Source organism: Ochotona curzoniae, unplaced genomic scaffold, assembly GCF_017591425.1.
Source record: "Ochotona curzoniae isolate NIBS_2020 unplaced genomic scaffold, NIBS_Ocur_1.0 scaffold_1037, whole genome shotgun sequence".
Lineage (NCBI taxonomy): Eukaryota > Metazoa > Chordata > Mammalia > Lagomorpha > Ochotonidae > Ochotona > Ochotona curzoniae.
This window is the reverse complement of record NW_024467083.1, coordinates 27,406,847-27,425,150: the sequence shown is the minus strand read 5'-3', so window position 1 is coordinate 27,425,150 and position 18,304 is coordinate 27,406,847. Positions and strand designations below refer to the sequence as shown.

Below are 18,304 nucleotides of genomic sequence, written 5' to 3'. Positions count from 1 at the left end.
TCATTTCAGTCCTAACTATTTATTAAAAAATAAAGAAAAAAGAAAGAAATACATATCCACACACAGATTCATTCACAGCAGCTTTGTAACACCCCCCCAACTGGGAAAAAACCCAACTGGCCATCAGTCCACTCTCCTGCAGGGGGTGTGTGTGTTTCTGCCTTTTAAACAAACATCTTAAAAACACTAGTGTAGAAGATATGCCATAACAAGGCAGCAGCCTCCACCAAGCTCCGGGCAGAACAGCTGGCTGGCTACTCACTGGTAAGGCAGTCGTCGATGTCCTCCTCACAGTCCATCCCGCTGAAGCCCGGGGGACATTCGCACATGTAGCTGCCCTGAGTGTTGTGGCAGACCCCGTGGTTCAGGCAGGGCTTCGAGACACACTCGTCAACATCAATTGTGCATCGCTGACCTAGAAACAACAGGGCCGGTGAACTACCCAGGCTTGGAGAGCTCATTCCCATACACAGATTTATGTGGGCTGTGAGCTGAACTGGGGTGGGTGAGGCTACTCCAAGAACATTCTAATTGGCTTGCTGCTTCAGGAGGTCTCAGGAAAGCTTTTGTGTCCCCTCAGGAACTTCTGCTGCCAAAGTGCTAAAAAAAATTCCCTATACAAAGAACATCAGTATTTGGGACTCTCAGGTTGCAGTCTTTCAGCCACTAGGGGGCCCCAAAAGATGTGATCAATAAAAAAGCTTCTGGGCCATTCTTGGTGCAGGCAGCTTCTGGGCACAGCCTGTGTTCCCAACGAGAACCAGGGCTGTCTGGTTGCTCTGCTGCAAGTCCAGCAGGCACCAGCTTGGCTCCCCACCCCATCCTGTTACCTTGCCAGCCAGGAGCACACACACAGGTGTAGCTCTCAAAGTCTGGTGACTCTTTGCAGACAGCAGCGTTCTCACAAGGATTTGGGGAACAGGGAGCCAAGACAGTCTGACAATTCTTGCCTGGAAAATAAATGACAGTTTATGACACAGAATTAGCCAATGAAATGAAGATGTACACAAGCTGTATTCCAAGGATGCTCTCAGAATTCATTCTAAAGTAGCGGATAAGCTTTGGAATAAGACACCTGTGGTCCTCTAACTCGTGGCTTTAATGTGACCACTGTGTGACCTCAGGCATAGAGTTTATCTTCTCTGGCCCCTCTTCATAAATAAAAAGAAAATTCTGATAGTGTGCTACTAATTGAGGATTTTTAGATTAAATGAATAAATGTGCACAACATTATGTACAAAGCTTCGGTCATGAACATGTAACATGTTGCACTGTTACTGTCACGAAGGTTCCACGGGCTGAACACCTCTATGACTCAATGTGTTAACTTCGGCACCACGATAGCTAGGACTCGGTTTCTCAGGAGCTCAGCTGCCCCCCTCCACCGACTGGCATCAGCATGGCCTCCAGCTCCTGCCACTTGGCCAGAAAGCCCACAGCGACTCTGATGGCTAAGCAGGACATCTACCACTTACCATTTAAAGTTCCCTTTGTTTCAGTTTCCTCCTATACAAAACAGTGATGGACACTTTCACATAACAGAGTTACTGAGCACTAGAATAACTAACGAAAGGTACACAAAATACCTGGCACATCATAAATTACCAATTCATGGTGGCAGTGTTGCTGACATTAAGACTTAAAGGCCAAAAACAAAAACACAGAATCCATTCAAATGACCGAGTGAACTATCAGCTATATGTGAAGTTTCAGACATAGATAAAATGCTAAGAGAAACATTTTGAGGGCCCAGCAGCATGGCCTAGCGGCTAAAGTCCTCGCCTTGAATGTTCCGGGATCCCATATGGGCACCGGTTCTAATCCCAGCAGCTCCACTTCCCTTCCAGCTCCCTGCCTGTGGCCTGAGAAAGCAGTCGAGGACGGCCCAAAGCTTTGGGACCCTGCACCTGCGTGGGAGACCCAGAAGAGGTTCCTGGATCCTGGCTTCAGATCGGCACAGTACCGGCCGTTGAGGTCACTTGGAGAGTGAATAATTGCATGGAAGATCTTCCTCTCTGTCTCTCCTCCTCTCTGTATATCTGACTTTGTAATAAAAATAGAAACATTTTGAATATTAAAGCACTAAGAAGGAATCTGAGTCTCCCCATAAGCCGTCTGTCCCTCAGGATGCCTTAGTGTTTTTGGAATATTCAAGGTCTAGTCAGTGAAAGGACAACCAAGGAGTGACTTGTCAGAGCAGCATCACTTCCCTGCAGAGTGGGTGCTGAGACTCAGTCCCAAGCACTGACCAGACCAGGCCAGGGGATGCCTCTGGGCCCTGCTGGCACCTGAAGCACTCACCTGTGTACGGCAGCACACACTGACAAGTGTAGCCACTTATATCATCAAAGCAGGTTCCTTGGTTCAAGCATGGATTTGAAGCACATTCATCAATATTCACCTGGCAGTTGTGGCCTGGGGACAGAAGAGGGGAAAAACCAAATCCAGAGTGAAGCCATCAGTCTCCTGCTCGCCTCACCGACGACCTAACACTCCCGGCAGTAAGGAAACAGGACACCTGAAATGGAGCTGCGTTCACTCCTTCCCTGCAACTCTTGCTCCTTTGTTTCAGCCACAAGACCCTGACACAGTGAACAGCAGCAGCCAATCGATCCACGCATGGAAAGACCAGCGGTCTGAAAGCCCACACATCCCAAATATAAGCAGTCCCAATAACAGACAAGCTCATTAAGGGGGAAAAGCCTGTTGCTGCATCTAAACAGAGGCCCTTTGTGTGCGACATTTCTCGTCAGAAAAAAGGAGAATGTCTCCAAATACATGAATCGAATCCTCTGATGTGTGTCCACTCTTTCACAAGGCTCCCCTATCCAGGAAGACTTGAGTTACAGGACTGTTCTCTCCCAATTCCAGGGCCATACGACTTTGGGCTTTACATTCAGATTTTTCATTTCATATTGATAAATCCCAACAAGATAATGAAACAGAAGTGCTTCTAAACTTACGAGTTTCCTCATAAACATAAAGCAATTTAACAGAAAATTAATGACTGGGGCAAGCATTGTGGCAGACACGTTAAGCCATGGCTGGAGCCTGGGTGTTCCATACGGTTGCCAGTTCAAGTCCTCATCGCTTCACTTTTGATGTCTCTCTGCCAGTGCACTTGGGAAAGCAGTGGAGGATCGTCCAAGCGGTTGGACCCAGACGAAGCTCCTAGCTCCTGACTTCAGCCTGGCCCAGCCCCAGTCACTGTAGTCATTTAGGGGAGTGAATCAGCAGACAGAAGACCTTGCTTTCTCCTCTTTGCCTTCTCTCTAAAATTCTTTCAAATAAATAAACCTTTTTTTTTTAAGTAAACAAATGACAGTTTCAGAAAAGTTTCAAGTATTCAAATACTGAATCTGTAATAGACACTGATGTATAAATAGCGAGGCACAATTTTCTCAGAAGAAGAAAATCAATGAATCCGTGGACAAATGAATACAAATGAGAATTATCTGCCCGTACCTTTCCCTCATGAGTTTCCTCAAGAAAGTCGATGCTAAGAATGCAATGGTGATGGTTTTTTCCTTACACGTTTCCCACTGGCATATATTTCCCCCCAGAAGATCACAGGTATCTAAGAGTATCTCGGTGTGTAAAGAGGGTACTGAACGCACTGATTCTTGCTATCATAATTACAGTAAGCAAAAGCTTTCACTGTACATATCTATGTGACCTATCATGGATAGGACATCTAGGGCAAAACATTTACAATCGGACACTTTCCAACCTTTACAAGCAGAGGCTTAACTGCCCTTCTTAAACATTATTGTTTGAATATTTCAACTTCCTGTTAGGTTAAGGGGAGAAACTATGAATGCTTTTATTCGCCACCTGTTGTACAAATCCTAATTGTGGGGGACTGGTGTGGTAGCCTAGAAAGTAGGAACACACACTGGGATCCCGTATGGGTGCCGCTTCTAGTCCTGGCAGCCCCACTTCCCTTCCAGCTCCCTGCTTGTGGCCTGGGAAAACAGTCAAGGACAGCCCAAAGCCTTGGGACCCTGCACCGGTGTGGGAGACCCAGAAGAGGCTCCTGGCTCTGGATTAGCTCGGCTCCAGCCATTGAAACCACTTGCAGAGTGAACCCGTGGCTAGGAGATCTTCCTCTTTGTCTCTTCTCTCTGTGTATCTGACTTTCCAATAAAATAAATAAATCTTAAAAAAAAATTTTGTTTGCCACATCAATGAATGAGAAAAGGGAAAACAAACAATTAAGTTGTGCAGTATGCACACAGCGGTAAGAAGACAGAGGACCACTGTAGCAAGAGGTACTTCTTTACCTTTAAAACCCTTCTTGCAAGTACACCTGTATCCATTCACCAGATTGTCGCAAGTTCCTCCATTCTGGCACGGGTTAGACAGACATTCGTTTTTGTCTACCTCACAGTTGATACCAACCCAGCCTGCATCACAAAGGCACTTATATCTGAAAGAAGACGGAAGATTATTTTTTAGAGTGAAAAGTACAAATGAACGACTTAACGAAGTAGACAACCGGTAAAGCAATGCGGGGACAGAGAGGCTCACATCTCCCTCCCACTCCTCTTTGAACCTGTTACACTCCTATCATCTCGCACATGGAGTGAATCCAGCGGGGACCCATGTGCTCTCCCTGGAATTTCATACTTAAAGGTTCACATCTGGAGTCAACACTGACATGGACAGATCTGCACAACTTGCTGCAGCGCATGCAAAACTAAAGCAAAGCAAGCTTGAGGATCACTGGGTTTTGGTGCGAAATGTACAGCCAGAAAACAGACTGGCGGCAGGGCCTCCGAGAGCTGCCGGGGCGGCTTGTATCTCCTCATGCTTGACTTGGACCTGAAACCTCGCCTCATGAAGCACCTAGGTTATTCATCAAGAAACAGCACAGAAGTGAAGGTGTTCGTTTAGCTAAGGCCCGGTTTGAACGCCATTAGCACTTAGAATGCAGTGCCAGGAGATGACAGTTTCCTTTGCAGAAGAGCTGTCACAAGGAGGTGATCAATTCAGTTTCAAAATAACTTTGTTACCCATTCACCTTTAAACGCATCCTTCCTTCTAACTCTTGCTGGAAACCTGAAAATGCCAATGCCCGGTGCTCCCTCCAATGGCAAACATGCAATACTATAAGAACCCCTTTTAGGACATAGGGTCCGTTTCTGTGGCTCTAAAAAGTGACTAAGACATCACACCACTCTCAGGGCCACGTCTAGAACAGACCTGAGAACGCAGACTGGAGAAAGTGATAGCACAGAGTTGTGCTATGATTACGTAGGCGACCACAACCAAGGCCAGGGCATTGCACAGAACTCAGTCACATGCCAGGCACCGAAAGGACGACTGCTGGAGAAGCCTACAATAACCCTGCACTCCTTGCCATGTGTCCTTGACAATTACTTATGTAGAAGAGACATTCCTCCATATTTTCCATCGGGATCCTCAGTCACACGGGGTGGGGACCAGATTCCACAGATAGAGACTGTTAGGCCTTCTGGCAAAATCCCAAAATCTGCAACCAAGTCTCAGCTCAAGTTCCCAAAAGGCTTCTCCAGGATACTGTCAGTACTAAAAACCAACTGGCTTGACGCAGGTCGAAAAGAAGCCATGAATGCATGGCAGCTGCTCACCCGCTGAGGCCTCCGGTGCAGTTGCCATGAATGCAGGGGTTGCTCAGACACTCGTTCACCTGTGAGTAGCAGCTTGGGTGATGGGGTCCCTCAGGGCACAAGCAACGGAAACCATCCACATCGTTGACGCACGTCGCCCCCTTGCGGCAAGGATTAGATGCGCACTCGTCGATGTCGATGTTACACCGCTGCCCTGTGAAGATGGGGAACAGCATTGTTCAGACCCCAAGTGCTTAAAGAACAGACCAGAACAATGAAATCCTTTCTGTAGACATGCTTTCTCTGAATGATCCAGGGACACCAACTGGGAAGAGTTAAGTACTAGGGTAACCGACAGGACTTAGTGTATTACACAGCAGGACCGTGAGCATCGGCTTTCTGTAATGACGAAACCTACCACCACACTAAGCAGGGTTCCTTCTCCTTCCATCCTAAGTGTACAAAGAAACCCATGAACATCATCAGAGATGGCTGCTCCTGGTTAGTGCTCTGAGGAGCCTCCAAGAAGCTTCCTTCAATGTGCTGCCTGATGGTTTACTACAAACTCATTGTTCTCAGTTTGTCAAATCTTATATTTCTATCTGTGGTACATTACAATGAACTGGAATGCCTAGTAGATATACGATTAACTTAGTTTACTGATTAAACTGATTTAGAAAGAAAGGTTATTTTCATTCTCGGGATTGTATTAATCTATTTTTCTGCCTCAGGGAATAGGTACTCTAAGTACAATTTATTTGTTCTCTGGTAATTCACAAAACAATGTTGGGACCCTCAGTCTAGCCCAGTGGTTCTCAAAATTGTAATATGTAAAACATTTGAAATGGAGAATCCTGGATTTTGGGAAACTGCTCTTTCCAATTAACTACTTATCACCTGCAAATAATGTAGACAGTGGGAGTGTGGGAGATGGAAGAGAATATATTCTTCCTTAAAGACAGCATTTTAAAGAGACATCTTTACTGCATTAGGCTGAACACAGACGCGTGGCCAGTTTCACGAGTGTTTTGATTTGTTAAATTTTGAATAATTATTTACAAATTTATTTTCATTTGAAAGGCAGATTTATAGAGGAGAGAGAGAGAGAGAGAAAGAGACAGAGAGAAGTGAGCCAGTCTGCAGCTAGGAGCTTCTTCTGGGTCTCTCACACAGGTACAGGGTCCCAAGTGCTTGGGACACCCTCTGCTACATTCCCAGGCCACAAGCAGGGAGTTAGATTGGAAGTGGAGAAGCAGGGCACAAACCAATGCTCATATGGGATACTGGTGCCAGAGAGAGGAGGATTAGCCCGCAGAGCAATGGCACTGGCCCCAGTTTTGAATAAGACCTAGTTGTATATTTTAAAATGATATGAAACTTTAAGACTACCAAGAAATCTGTAAATGAGTGACAACAAACTGATATGGATGAATTTATAGTGAATCAAAACAAGGTTTTGATTCAGATAAAAACAAAAGTTTGTTTTTGTTTTTTGTTTTTTTTTAAAGAAAGCACCACTCTGCATTTAGAACAGGAAATTCCACATGGAACAGATACACATTCCTTCAAAGCACTTTTCACTCTCCACTGCTCCCTACACCGTTGCTGACTGTCCTTATGGTAAAAACCCATAATCTGGAAGTGGTGGTGAGCAGTTGCTGTTTCTGTATTAAATTTATTTAAAAACACCACTGTCTTGGGGCTGGTGCTATGGCTCAACAGGCTAATCCTGCACCCTGTGGGACCAGCATCCCATGTCCGTCCCAGCTGGTCCACATCCGACCCCAGGCCTCTTCCTCCAGGGACACCTGATGAACTGGAGCCTCCTGAATGCAGGCAAGTCAGAGCTGGACGGCAGGTGGCTGGTAAGCACTCAGTGGGCAGTGTTCACTGAGGCTCTCCAGTGTGCGTGGCTCTGCAGGGGGCTGACCCCAGGGCTCACAGCCGATGGTGGTTAGGGGCACATGGGGGCTGCCCTGCCTTCGCCTCATTTGTTCAATGGAGATAATAAAAGCTCCCCACCTACGTTTCTGGAATTTTCTGATAATTCAGCAAGACGAAGGATGTGAAAGTGCTGTGTGAAACCAAAAGACAGTTTACGGGAGCATCACGTGACGCCTTACCGTCCCACATTTAACCAGAAAGCACAAACAGGTCCTAGGAGGAGGACTTCGACTTACACAAAACCGAAAACCTCCCTTAAATCCATCACAGCTTTATTAAGACGGTGGGAGGAAGCAGTATTAAAATAAAACCAGGACGAGAATAAACGTCGTCCGCTTGCTGAGCCTGCGTCCGAGCCTCAGTCGGCGCTGACATGGTTGGCAGCTGACTTTATGAAAACATCTCTGACGTGGAACGCAGTTCCGAGAGCAGCACCACCCAGCAACCAAAACATTCCACTTGTTGCTTGTGCACTTTCATGCTGCACCTTCAGTTTATGCTGGAGTATTTTTAGCCTACGTCTGCCCCTCTTGGCCTTCCTGGCTTGCTGAATGTTAAAAAGAGAAAGATGTGATTTTCCCAGGCCTCTCAGCAGCACGAACATCACCAGAGCCCCGTACAGGATAGCGGGGAGGAGTGTAGGAGGGCACAGCCTCCTGGGTGAGACCCTGGCAGCATGACTGACCCTCTCGAAGCTCTCACTTTCCACCCCCACGCCATGGGACCGGCAGCAGTAGTGACGCTGGTGAGATCTGAGGCCCTCACAGATGTCACTATTCCTTCCACACTCACAGAGCCACGTGCACTGCTGTCCCAGATGGCAACGACTGCTGTGTGTTCAGCTGATAGTCACTCGGACTCCATAGTGACAGCACCGCCAAGGGGCTCCCCAGAGACTGTCCTTAAGACGGGGAGCACCGGGACTGGCTGGGTACCCAAAGTCACACCCAGCAGTACAAATACTTGTGAAAGGAAAGCCAGGGAAGCTCTTGGCAGGTGTATGGGCCAGCACTTGCTCTACTTGGCGCTGGACAGCCTTCTGGCAGGCTCTGCAGAAAAGCCCCAAAGGGATTTTCTCACACGGATACAGAGGTGCGCCCGGAGTCAGGTAAGGGCAGCAGTATGTGAGTGCCTGCTCTGTGTGACACTGCCCAGAAAGCAAAGAACACACCCTGGGTGCAACACTAGGTGTCAGCGAGGGAACCACAGCTTTCCTCAGGAGCCTCCAGCACTTTTTGGTCAGCCAGTTAAGATACAGGAAAATAACAGCAAGTAGACAGCAGAGAAAGAGTGTATGTGCATGTGTGCACGCCTGCTCATGTACAAATGTTCTAGCTGTTTACACCTGAGAAAAAGATATACTCAAAGTTACGCTTAGCCTTTTACTTTCTTCTTTCTAGCAGGAAGAATTCACTCATGCTGGCCAAAATAAAGTGATCTCTCCGAGTTGTATGTGACCCCTCGGGTCTCCTCTTGGGTAATAATAAACACTTGGTCTAAAAGCCCTAAGGTGCAATGATATAAATTAGCAAAGGTCTCTGAGTGGGAAGCTGGGGCAGGCAAGCAGGGAAATGGAATTCTAACTTTCCAGAGATACAGTGGACAGAGGAGCCACTGCAAAAGCAACATTCCCAGAGACACCATCTTCCCAAAGTAAGTCCGGGGCCGAGGCGGCAGCTGTACCTGTGTATCCCGGTGAGCAGACACAACTGTAGCGATTGATTCCATCCACGCAGACTCCATGGACACAAGGGCTGCTTGCACAGTCATCAAAGTTGATCTCACAATTGACGCCTGCAAAGGGGAAAACCAGGGGCCTGTTACCAGCTGTACCCTCTGCCTGTGGTGCTGTCTCTAGACCTCAGGAGACTCCAGCCAGCCCCGCTCCATATGCAGTGCACTGACTCCACTCCTGCAGGGGGATCTTGGGATCAAGAGGGCTTGATCGATCACACGGGGCTCTTACCCGCCTTCTCGCCGTGTAGACCTGCTCACAGCAGTGGTGAAAAGGCAATAGGACTGAAACTGCTGCGTCCCAGCAGGAATGAAGGCACCCAATGCTACCAGCAGTCCCTGCATTCTTCAAACCCCCTGTACTCACAGTCAAAACAAACATTCAGAAAAGCCAGTTTCACCGAGGCCCGCTTTGGAAAACAGGTTAAAAATGACTAATCTCACAATGGTATCAATCCCCAGCCCAGGAGCCCATATGCTACACCCTGTGATGACACAGAGTGCACGAAACCTGGTTTTGAGCATGTCAAGATGCAAGGATTACTCCAGAATTGCTGGTTTTCACAAAACCTGCTTTTGCTGAAACTATACCTGAGAGAAAAACCAGGGTCAATTCACCTTGAGAATTGTGCAAACACTAACTGAAACAAACAAACCTGCCATTCTGAGGAAAACACTTGTTAGGATTTTATGCCATTAAATTTCAGCTATCAAATCAGAATTGAGAGTTTTTCGAGTTGCACCCATCAACTTAGTTGTTAGCTTAAGCTGTTGGCTTAAGGCTGGCTGCCAGTGTCACGGCCAAAGTTCAGAACCAGTCTCAAAGTGAGAAAGTTTTCTCCTGTGTGTGCGACTTTCCTTCTGGTCTCTTCTTCTGTGACCTGGAAGGAACTGGCTGTGCCAAGAGTACCTCAGCAACCACTGTGAGCATCATTCTACCAAAGTACTCAAAGGTATTTCACTATTTCTTCCCTAAGAATTCAGTGATGTTTCCTGGTATCAGAGAAGACTATTTTGGTAGAATCTAAAGAGCTTAGAGACATAACTTGCTAAAAAAAATAAAACTTATAAACCTTCCAGGTCACAAAGCCACAATTTTCTGCATTTAGTAACTGTAACATTAGAACCAAAGCATTACTACTGGGAAAACATTCTATCTAGCCCTCTGTGAGGCAGCCTCAGCCTCTCACCCAGTGTGCACATCCAAGGCTTCACACCAGCTTCTCAAACACAGGCGACTGGCAGTGACACCGTTAGGGCAGAACAGCTAGAGTCTGAATCTGTCTCTTGGCTCCAGCATGCTATCAACTCTCTTTTTTTAAATTTTCTTGAAAACTTACTTTCATGTTATTTATTGAAAAGACAAAAAGATTAAGAAATCTTTGATTTGCTGGTTTGTTCTCAAAATGTCCCCGTGAGAGCCAGCACTGGCCCAGGATGAGGGTAGAAACCTGTAACTCAATTCAAGACGGGTCTCCCACAGGAGTGACAGGGACTCGACACACGGAGCCATCACCACAGGCTGCCGGTTAGCAGAAAGCTGGAGGAGGGAGCAGAGCCGGTATTTGCAGCCAGGCACTCCCGTTTGGGATCTACGATCCCCTGGCGGTGTCCCTACTTGAGGTGCGCCCAGTGCCCACCCCCGTCTATCACACAGGCTGATGAAAGAGCCTGTCCAGTTTCACCAGTCATAACTGAAGGCAGGATTTCATATCCCTTAGTTACCATTAGGAGATATTTCTTACTGTGACTGACAACCTTATTTATCTACAATCCATGAAGGCAGCTTCATGGAGCCCTGGCATCCAATGTGTCTATCCACGGTTTAGCAGAGAAAAGACGGACACCTAGATGAAGCCAGATGTTGGGATTTTGTCATCAGAACACTGACATTTGACCAACATGATCTCCAGGCTACAAATCATCCTGCATCGGACAATTCTCTCCAAAGCCTCACTGTACATTTCTTGTTGACAATCTCTAAGATGTTTCTGTGTGTCTGCACTGAATTCTGCCTGCGACTCTTGTGTTCATGTGTGTGTAAGTAATTCCTTAAACTGACACAAGTTGGTTTCTGTTACTCAAAACCCAAAGAAAACTTCCCGAAGGTGTAATTACAAGAAGGTGAAGAAGGAAGGCACAACAAGTGATCTGGGTAGTGGCTCTTACCATGAGCACCAGCGAGTGCTCACGAGTCCAGCCAGGAACCTGCAAAAATCCCTCCCAACAGCAGACTGCCCGTGTGAACCATATGATAAATGGATGAGGTGCCTTGGTGTAGAACTTCATCATGCCTTCACGTCTGTTCGTCATGCCTCGCTTAATGGACTTTCCACTCAGGGACCAAGGACCTGGCACAGGCCAGCTCTCTCTCTTTCTGCCCGGTACAGACGAACTTATCTTTGTGTTGTCTGCCCCTCTTTTGTATTAATTCTCCAAACAGCTGCAATGGCCTTGGCAAGGTTCTGAGAGATTCTGGGCCTTGCTTTCCAAGCTGCCTGCTGCACACCACTGAGATCTCCTTCTGCCTGTCTCACTGACAGTGATATATACCATGTGCTCTCTGTCCTCCCCCGGAAGACACACCTGAGGCACTCATGCACAGCGACAAAATCCCAGAGAAAACACGGTGCTGGCCAAGCCACCGCCCACGCGGGCCTCTAGCACATTTGTTAGAGTGAGGGTGACAGCAAGGCTTCACACAGCCCCTCTATTCTAAAGGCACCCATTCAATCACTTGTAAATCGCTCACATTTCTTTTTGCACTGCAATTTCTCATGTCTGGGGACCGGCCCGGAAGCAAGTTGCTTTTGGAAGGCTTCACAAAGATCCATTCAGCCCGTTTAGTGAGTTATCTAAATGTGGGGAGGGGGGAGGCATTCTCAGCTGTGAAGGCATGGGATGTTTTTCGTATGCTTGAGCAATTCAAAAAGGACTTTGTTTTCAAACTTGGCATGTATGAGGCCCTGGATGAAGACCAGAGCCTTTGACAAGTTTGAAGAAATGAATTTGGAAATAACAAAATAAAGCAAGGGCAGCTCACTACCTCCCCTACCTCTGCCCCCTACACAAGGCACTTTCCTAAGTCCAGAGGAGACTTAATAAACCACTCCCTTACATTGGCAGGCTCCCATCTAATGAAGGCACACATTACTTAACCTTCCACTAATGCACTTTCCTTTGATCTGCAACAGGGCACTTCTCTGTCCACTCTACATGGCTTGGGCTACAATCATTCCTCTAATAAGTAAAACAGTGAGACCTGTGAAATGCTGCTGCCTGGGAAAATAATTCAGAATCTCCCGCACAAGGGGCACCGCCCCCCCACTCCTACCAAGTATCCATTCACGCAGGGTCAGGGGGCAGAAATGAATCTTCAGACAGACCAGGGAGTTCTGCAGCCTACCTCCCAGGTACCGGGATGTGACACAAGGTCTGCTCTACCTCAGAGTCTCCAGCACACTTGGGCCTCCCGGAGATGAGCAGCACAAGAAATACACCATTTTGTTAAAAAAAGACTGGACTGTGTGTGAGAGAGCAGACTGCTGGGACAAAGGGAGGGACAATAGGGGGCTGATTTCATCTGGGTGTGGTTGGGCCTCCAGAAAACCAAGCTACAAGAAGTCTTTCAATTTTAAAGACATCAGTTTTTGAAGCTGTGCGCCTCTACTGATCAAAATGCCCTGTCTATTGCATGCATGAACACATGTGTACACACACACACACACGCTCACTGGGTTGGCAGAGCCTGTGTCTAACTCCTCCAGGGGTCCAGGCCATCTGCCTTTGAGATATTTATCTTTGTTGCTTTGGCTGTGCTTCTCCACACCAGGACTACTTTTTAGGTATCCGAGCATAAGCCAAGGAAGTCAGAACATCTGTGGACACTGTTTCTGAGAAGCCCCAGCCAAACATGAGCAGGGTGGACTTACCTGACGTTCCTGGCTGGCAGTTGCACTGGTAGCCGTTCACCAGGTCGATGCAGCGCCCTTCGTTGAGGCAGGGGCTGCTGTAGCACTCGTCGATCTGGTCGCTGCAGATGGCGCCCATGTACCCGGGGTTGCAGAGGCAGGTGTAGGAGTCAATGCCATCCTGGCACTGGCCGTGGTGGCAGGGGTCAGGGTCGCAGTTGTCGATGTTCTCCCCACACAACACGCCGGTGAAGCCTTGGGGAGAAACCCACCAGGGAGATGATGAACCCTGCCAGAGCTGCCTTCCTGCCTTAGCCCTGCACACCCCGGGCCTGCAGGGGTGAAGACGGCTAGGCTGGCTCCTCAGCAGCTACTTGCAGGCTCTTAGGAGGCTGGACTGGGGAGACGCCGGCAAGGTGAGGACCAGTTGTGGGAGTGGGACTCAAACTTCCCTAGGACTGGGAAGTACCTTGTGGTAGGGCTGCTGAAGCCACATCCTTGCGTCTCACCAGACGCTGGTGGGCTGCGTGCTTCTGCAGAAGCTTGCATCCTCCTCCCAAACCCCTCACCTTCACCCTCGCCATCTCCTATCTCCTATATCCCTTCCATGCTTCCCAGAGTTATGCCGTGCTTTTCACACGTGCTTAGGGAACCAAAAAACAAAACAAAACAAAAAAACAAAAACAAAACCATAGCAAGCACCCACGGCTTAAGCAGCCCACGCGTATCTTCCTCCCCTCCACTAAACCCAGGTCAGAGTCCAGATCAGACTGCTAAGCCTCTCTCTAACGAAGCCCATCCTCCAGGAAAAGGCTCTGGCTGGGAAAGAAAAGGCCAGAACTTCTCCAACACGCAGCAAGGCATGCAAAAAGGACAGGTACATGGCTCCTTTGAGGTGGCTTGGTCTAAACAGGTCCAACAATGGGAGTGTTCACGTCCTGGGCTAGCAGCAGAAGTCCTCACGAGTCCCCTCGCATTCCCAGTCAGCATTTCCATCTGTCAGTCATGCACCTGGCTCTGAGGCACACATACTGTCTCACACACAAGCCTCTGCATTGTGTACATCCTGCCCTTAGGTTTAGGGGCCATTTTTCGGTCATCTGCCTTTAAGAAACACAGAGACAGACCTCCTGCTGAGAAGCCCCAACAAAAAATAGTTTTTAACCGAGATTCTTCTCTTTCCCAAAGGAGTCTAGCAAACCAGCTGGAAACTTACTTTGCCAAAATCTGTCCCAGAAAGACATGGACACCAAATGGTAATATCTGGGCTAGACTTTGTCTGTGGCAGGTGTTGCAGGAGGGGATATGAGAACAGCAGAATGTCTGCTGGCAAAGCTCTCGTTGAGCAGTGCCTGGAAGTGGACTGGCTGGCCAAAGCAGCCATGAGAAGACAGTCGCCTAAGTGGTTTAAAGGGGCCTCCCGGGGACACCACATGAGAGCAACAGCTTACCTGTGGCACACTGGCACTCATAGCCATTCGGGTGATCAATGCACTTTGCCCCATTCAGACATGGAGTGCTGGAACAGTCATCAATATCGATCTGGCATACCGGCCCTGTAAAACCTTCAAAGGCAGAGCAACAACATACATCACAGGAGGATCCCGAGTCCTCACCTACTGTGAGACCCATCCCCAGAGACAGTACGCTAATATACTGGCCGGCCTGGTACCAAAGGGTCTGTAAGCATGGAACACTCCTCCCTAGCAGGGAAGCAGAGTAAGTAGGCAAGTTTCAGGGAACAGAGGAATCTGTAGTATGTCTCCCCTACTATGTTAAACAGCAATTTCACTAATCAGAGACCAAAGGGAGGACAGTAAACTCTGGTACAGGTGAAGGTCTAAAACACATGGCTGCAGCTTCAAAGGCAGGGGAGCTTCCCCCTGAAGAAACACGGGGAGGGCTCTCGTCTCTGCCAGACCATGTGGCATGTGTTCAAAACAGCTTGTGGAACAAAGAAGAGACACAGCGTCTTGGGAACCAGTGACATGTGTTGTCTGTTTCTGGATTCTGGCCTTGCATGATCAAGCATCTCAAAGTAACACTCACAGAGCAGAGCTTCAAGAGCATGAGCCAGGGGGAAGAAATAAAGCCCTGAACAGCCCACAACCAAGGTGTGTATGGGGTGCAAGAGTTCAGATACAGACACAGACTGAAGGGTCATGGACCATTCAAGAACAGACTTGGACTTCTGACCACAAAGGATTTGGAAGACGTACTAGCTAAAACAAATCCCCTCTTTCTGTACACACATACACTCCTCTCACCAAGTACTCTCTGTAATGACTTCCTCATGTGCAGCCCACACACACTCTCACCCTCCTCCTCTCCCTGCGGTCACTCAGCTTTGGGCTTTAAAAGGAAACAAGGGCAGGCGATGAGCACTTACCAGGTGGACAGAGACACTGGAAGCGATTGACTTTATCCACACATTGCCCATTGTTGACGCAGGGGTTGCTGTGACATTCATTTATCTCCAATTCACAATGCACACCTTTGAAACCTGAACCAAATGGACCACACAAGTAGTTTGCAAAGACAGAAGGCCATATTCAAGCCAAGAAAACATAAATCTGCAAACATGGCTACAGCCTCTATGAGCAGGAACATTTTCTGCCAAGTGACAAGGGACTCTACAGTGATGGGGAATAGTCCCTATAAGAATCAGCTGGACAGAGGATTCTGTGAGAAACCCGCATTACTGGGAAAAGAAGGTGCCGCTTTCCAGAGACATGGGGAAACCTCAGCACGCAAGCAGTGGCTGTACCACATACTCCATGACCAATCAATCCATCCTTTCTGGACAACGCCAGGCTGAGAGCCCTCCCACTCTCGGCTCTTCAAGCCCAGCTGAGGAATAGCTACTGTTGTGCTCAGGGTACAGGTGAAGACTGGCAGGGCTAGGATGGCTGGCACCCTTAAGGAGGCAGAGCAAGCAACATCAGCCACTGTTCCAGGCCAGATTTGGCTGTGTCCTCTGAGAACGTAAGAGGTAACTGCTTCAGAAGTACCTCCACAACATAACTGCATAGGTGCCTCATGTTGGATTAATGGCCAAGTTCCATTACAAACATGGGAAATTTTTATTTCTATAAAGAAATACTAAGATAGTTATAACATTATCAAGGGAATCAGAAATGTCTGACATTCATGAAATTTGCATGAGTTGTTTGCTTCTAAAACTTTCTATTACATGGATTTTGGATTTTGACATAATGGGCTTTTTAAAATCTGGCCTGCAGAGCTCTACAAATCCCAATGCTGCCTTCCTCTGTAGAAAAAGGTTTGCCTGGCAAGCTGACTCCCTACAATCCATCGTCAACACAGGACTGACCTCCTGACGAGCACACAACATTGTTACAGGGCACGCAAAGTGTGCCGTGAACGGTGCAGGGCAGCCCCTCCTCCCTGAGAAGCCCCTTCACCTGGCATGCACAGACACGTGAAGCCTCCTATCTTATCCAAGCAGGTGGCATCATTCTGGCAGGGGTCTGAATGGCACTCGTTGATGTCCATTTCGCAGCGAGGCCCTGCGTAGCCCTTTAGACACTCGCAGTAGAAGGCACCATCTGTATTCATGCATTTTCCTGCATGCTCACAGGGATTGCTGTTGGCTGTAAGACACAAGCTCCAGTTACTGGTATCCAAGCAGTCGGTAGTCTCCACAAATGTGAACTATGGAAGGGGGTCTGATGGTTACAACACCAGTCACTCTTAAAAACAAACTCACTCATGACTTTTGATTTTCCTCCCTAATCTGAAAAAGCGCTAAGATTAGGGAAACCTCCTTTCTTCTGCATCTCTGCCATTCCTCTGTCTCAACTGTTCCTGAGGTAAGGCTTTCCACTCAAAATCAAGTATAGATACACTTTATATTTAACTCCCTGGATGGAACACACATCTATGTGGAAAACATAAGTTGTAAAGTCTGGATGTAGAATGGGGCAAATCCGAGGTTTGGGCATAACAGACTCCTGGCATAAAATGAGCTTCAATTCAGACACTTGTCAAGCTGGACACATAGTGCAAGGAAGAGGGGAGGTTCTGTGTACTCACCCATGGTACACTCATCTACATCTTCGGTACAGTCAGCGCCTTTGTAGCCCTGTGGGCAGGTGCAAATATACTGTCCATTCAGAGGGTTGGTGTCACACAGTGCCCCCTTGTGGCAAGGGTTGCTAATGCATGCATCGTCCAGATGACACAGGAGACCTGTGGGCAAGGAACAGGGAAGATGTGTCTCCCTTGGGAAGGAGTTTTCTGGTGTATCACAGACGTTCATCAAATCCCCAACATGGAGCTGCAGAGGCAACTTTAGCCTGATCCTACCTCGGGGATCTGCCACAGCCACCTGCAAAGCAGCCAGTTGCTTAGGACAACCCATGTGCTCTGTGAGGCCTCAGTGGCGCTCTCCTCCAAGCTAGAGCCAGCCACAGGACAGACAATAAGGAGAGAGAAAAATGTAGATGGCCTCCAAATGGTACCGAAGAGCAAATAAGAATGGGAGGTGTCCAGTTTTATTTACAATCAAGAAACAGTGTTTAGCTTAAGTAACTATGTCTCAAGTATCCCATGCATCCTCAATTTTATCTGGCACTAAGCTTCCCTCATATCATTCTACCCAGTGATCCAGGGACCACCAGCATTTCGGCACCCTCTGGAGGAGAGGCCACTGGACTTTATCAGCATCTAGCCAAGCAGCCCTGTAACAGCATCGGCATTCCTGCCCGAGGTGCTCCCAGGTCTCTGAAGACACAGCTAGGCTTTCTGCATGGTAGAGTTCACATTGGAACTGGATTTTCCAGTCTGCAATTAACTTAAGAACAGATAGCCAAGTCATTTTCCACAAAGCTGTGGGCAGAACCTTTAAAAGGCACAGAGAGAAGAACATTCCAGAATTTCTGGACAGAAAATTCTTTCTTCCATCACCTTTGTCTCCCATGTTGCTCTTCTACAGAGAACCAGAAGCAGCTGCTGGCAGCGTTAACTCTGTGGTCTGAAAAACCCTCCCTTACAGGAGCATTTCCACAGTTGTTGAGGGTTGAAATGTACTTAAACACATCTCTTCTGCCAACTCCTTGTGAGTAAATGGAATCTTTCAAGTCTGTTCACCCGGCTATGAGT

At 47.9% G+C, this 18,304-nt stretch overlaps 1 protein-coding gene across 2 annotated transcripts in view; it reads right to left on the bottom strand.

Moving 5' to 3' along the window:
• The window catches only part of NOTCH2 (notch receptor 2), a 162,544-nt gene that overhangs the window by 33,473 nt on the left and 110,767 nt on the right, over nt 1–18,304 (bottom strand). For both annotated transcript variants that reach the window (XM_040998963.1, XM_040998964.1), the window contains exons 7-17: nt 17,237–17,392; nt 16,606–16,794; nt 15,570–15,683; nt 14,632–14,745; nt 13,202–13,435; nt 9,219–9,329; nt 5,613–5,805; nt 4,284–4,429; nt 2,302–2,415; nt 831–950; nt 263–415 (exon numbers count right to left, since the gene is read on the bottom strand). In XM_040998963.1, the coding sequence (XP_040854897.1) occupies nt 263–415; nt 831–950; nt 2,302–2,415; nt 4,284–4,429; nt 5,613–5,805; nt 9,219–9,329; nt 13,202–13,435; nt 14,632–14,745; nt 15,570–15,683; nt 16,606–16,794; nt 17,237–17,392 (1,644 nt within the window). The remainder of the gene's footprint in view (nt 1–262; nt 416–830; nt 951–2,301; nt 2,416–4,283; nt 4,430–5,612; nt 5,806–9,218; nt 9,330–13,201; nt 13,436–14,631; nt 14,746–15,569; nt 15,684–16,605; nt 16,795–17,236; nt 17,393–18,304) is intronic.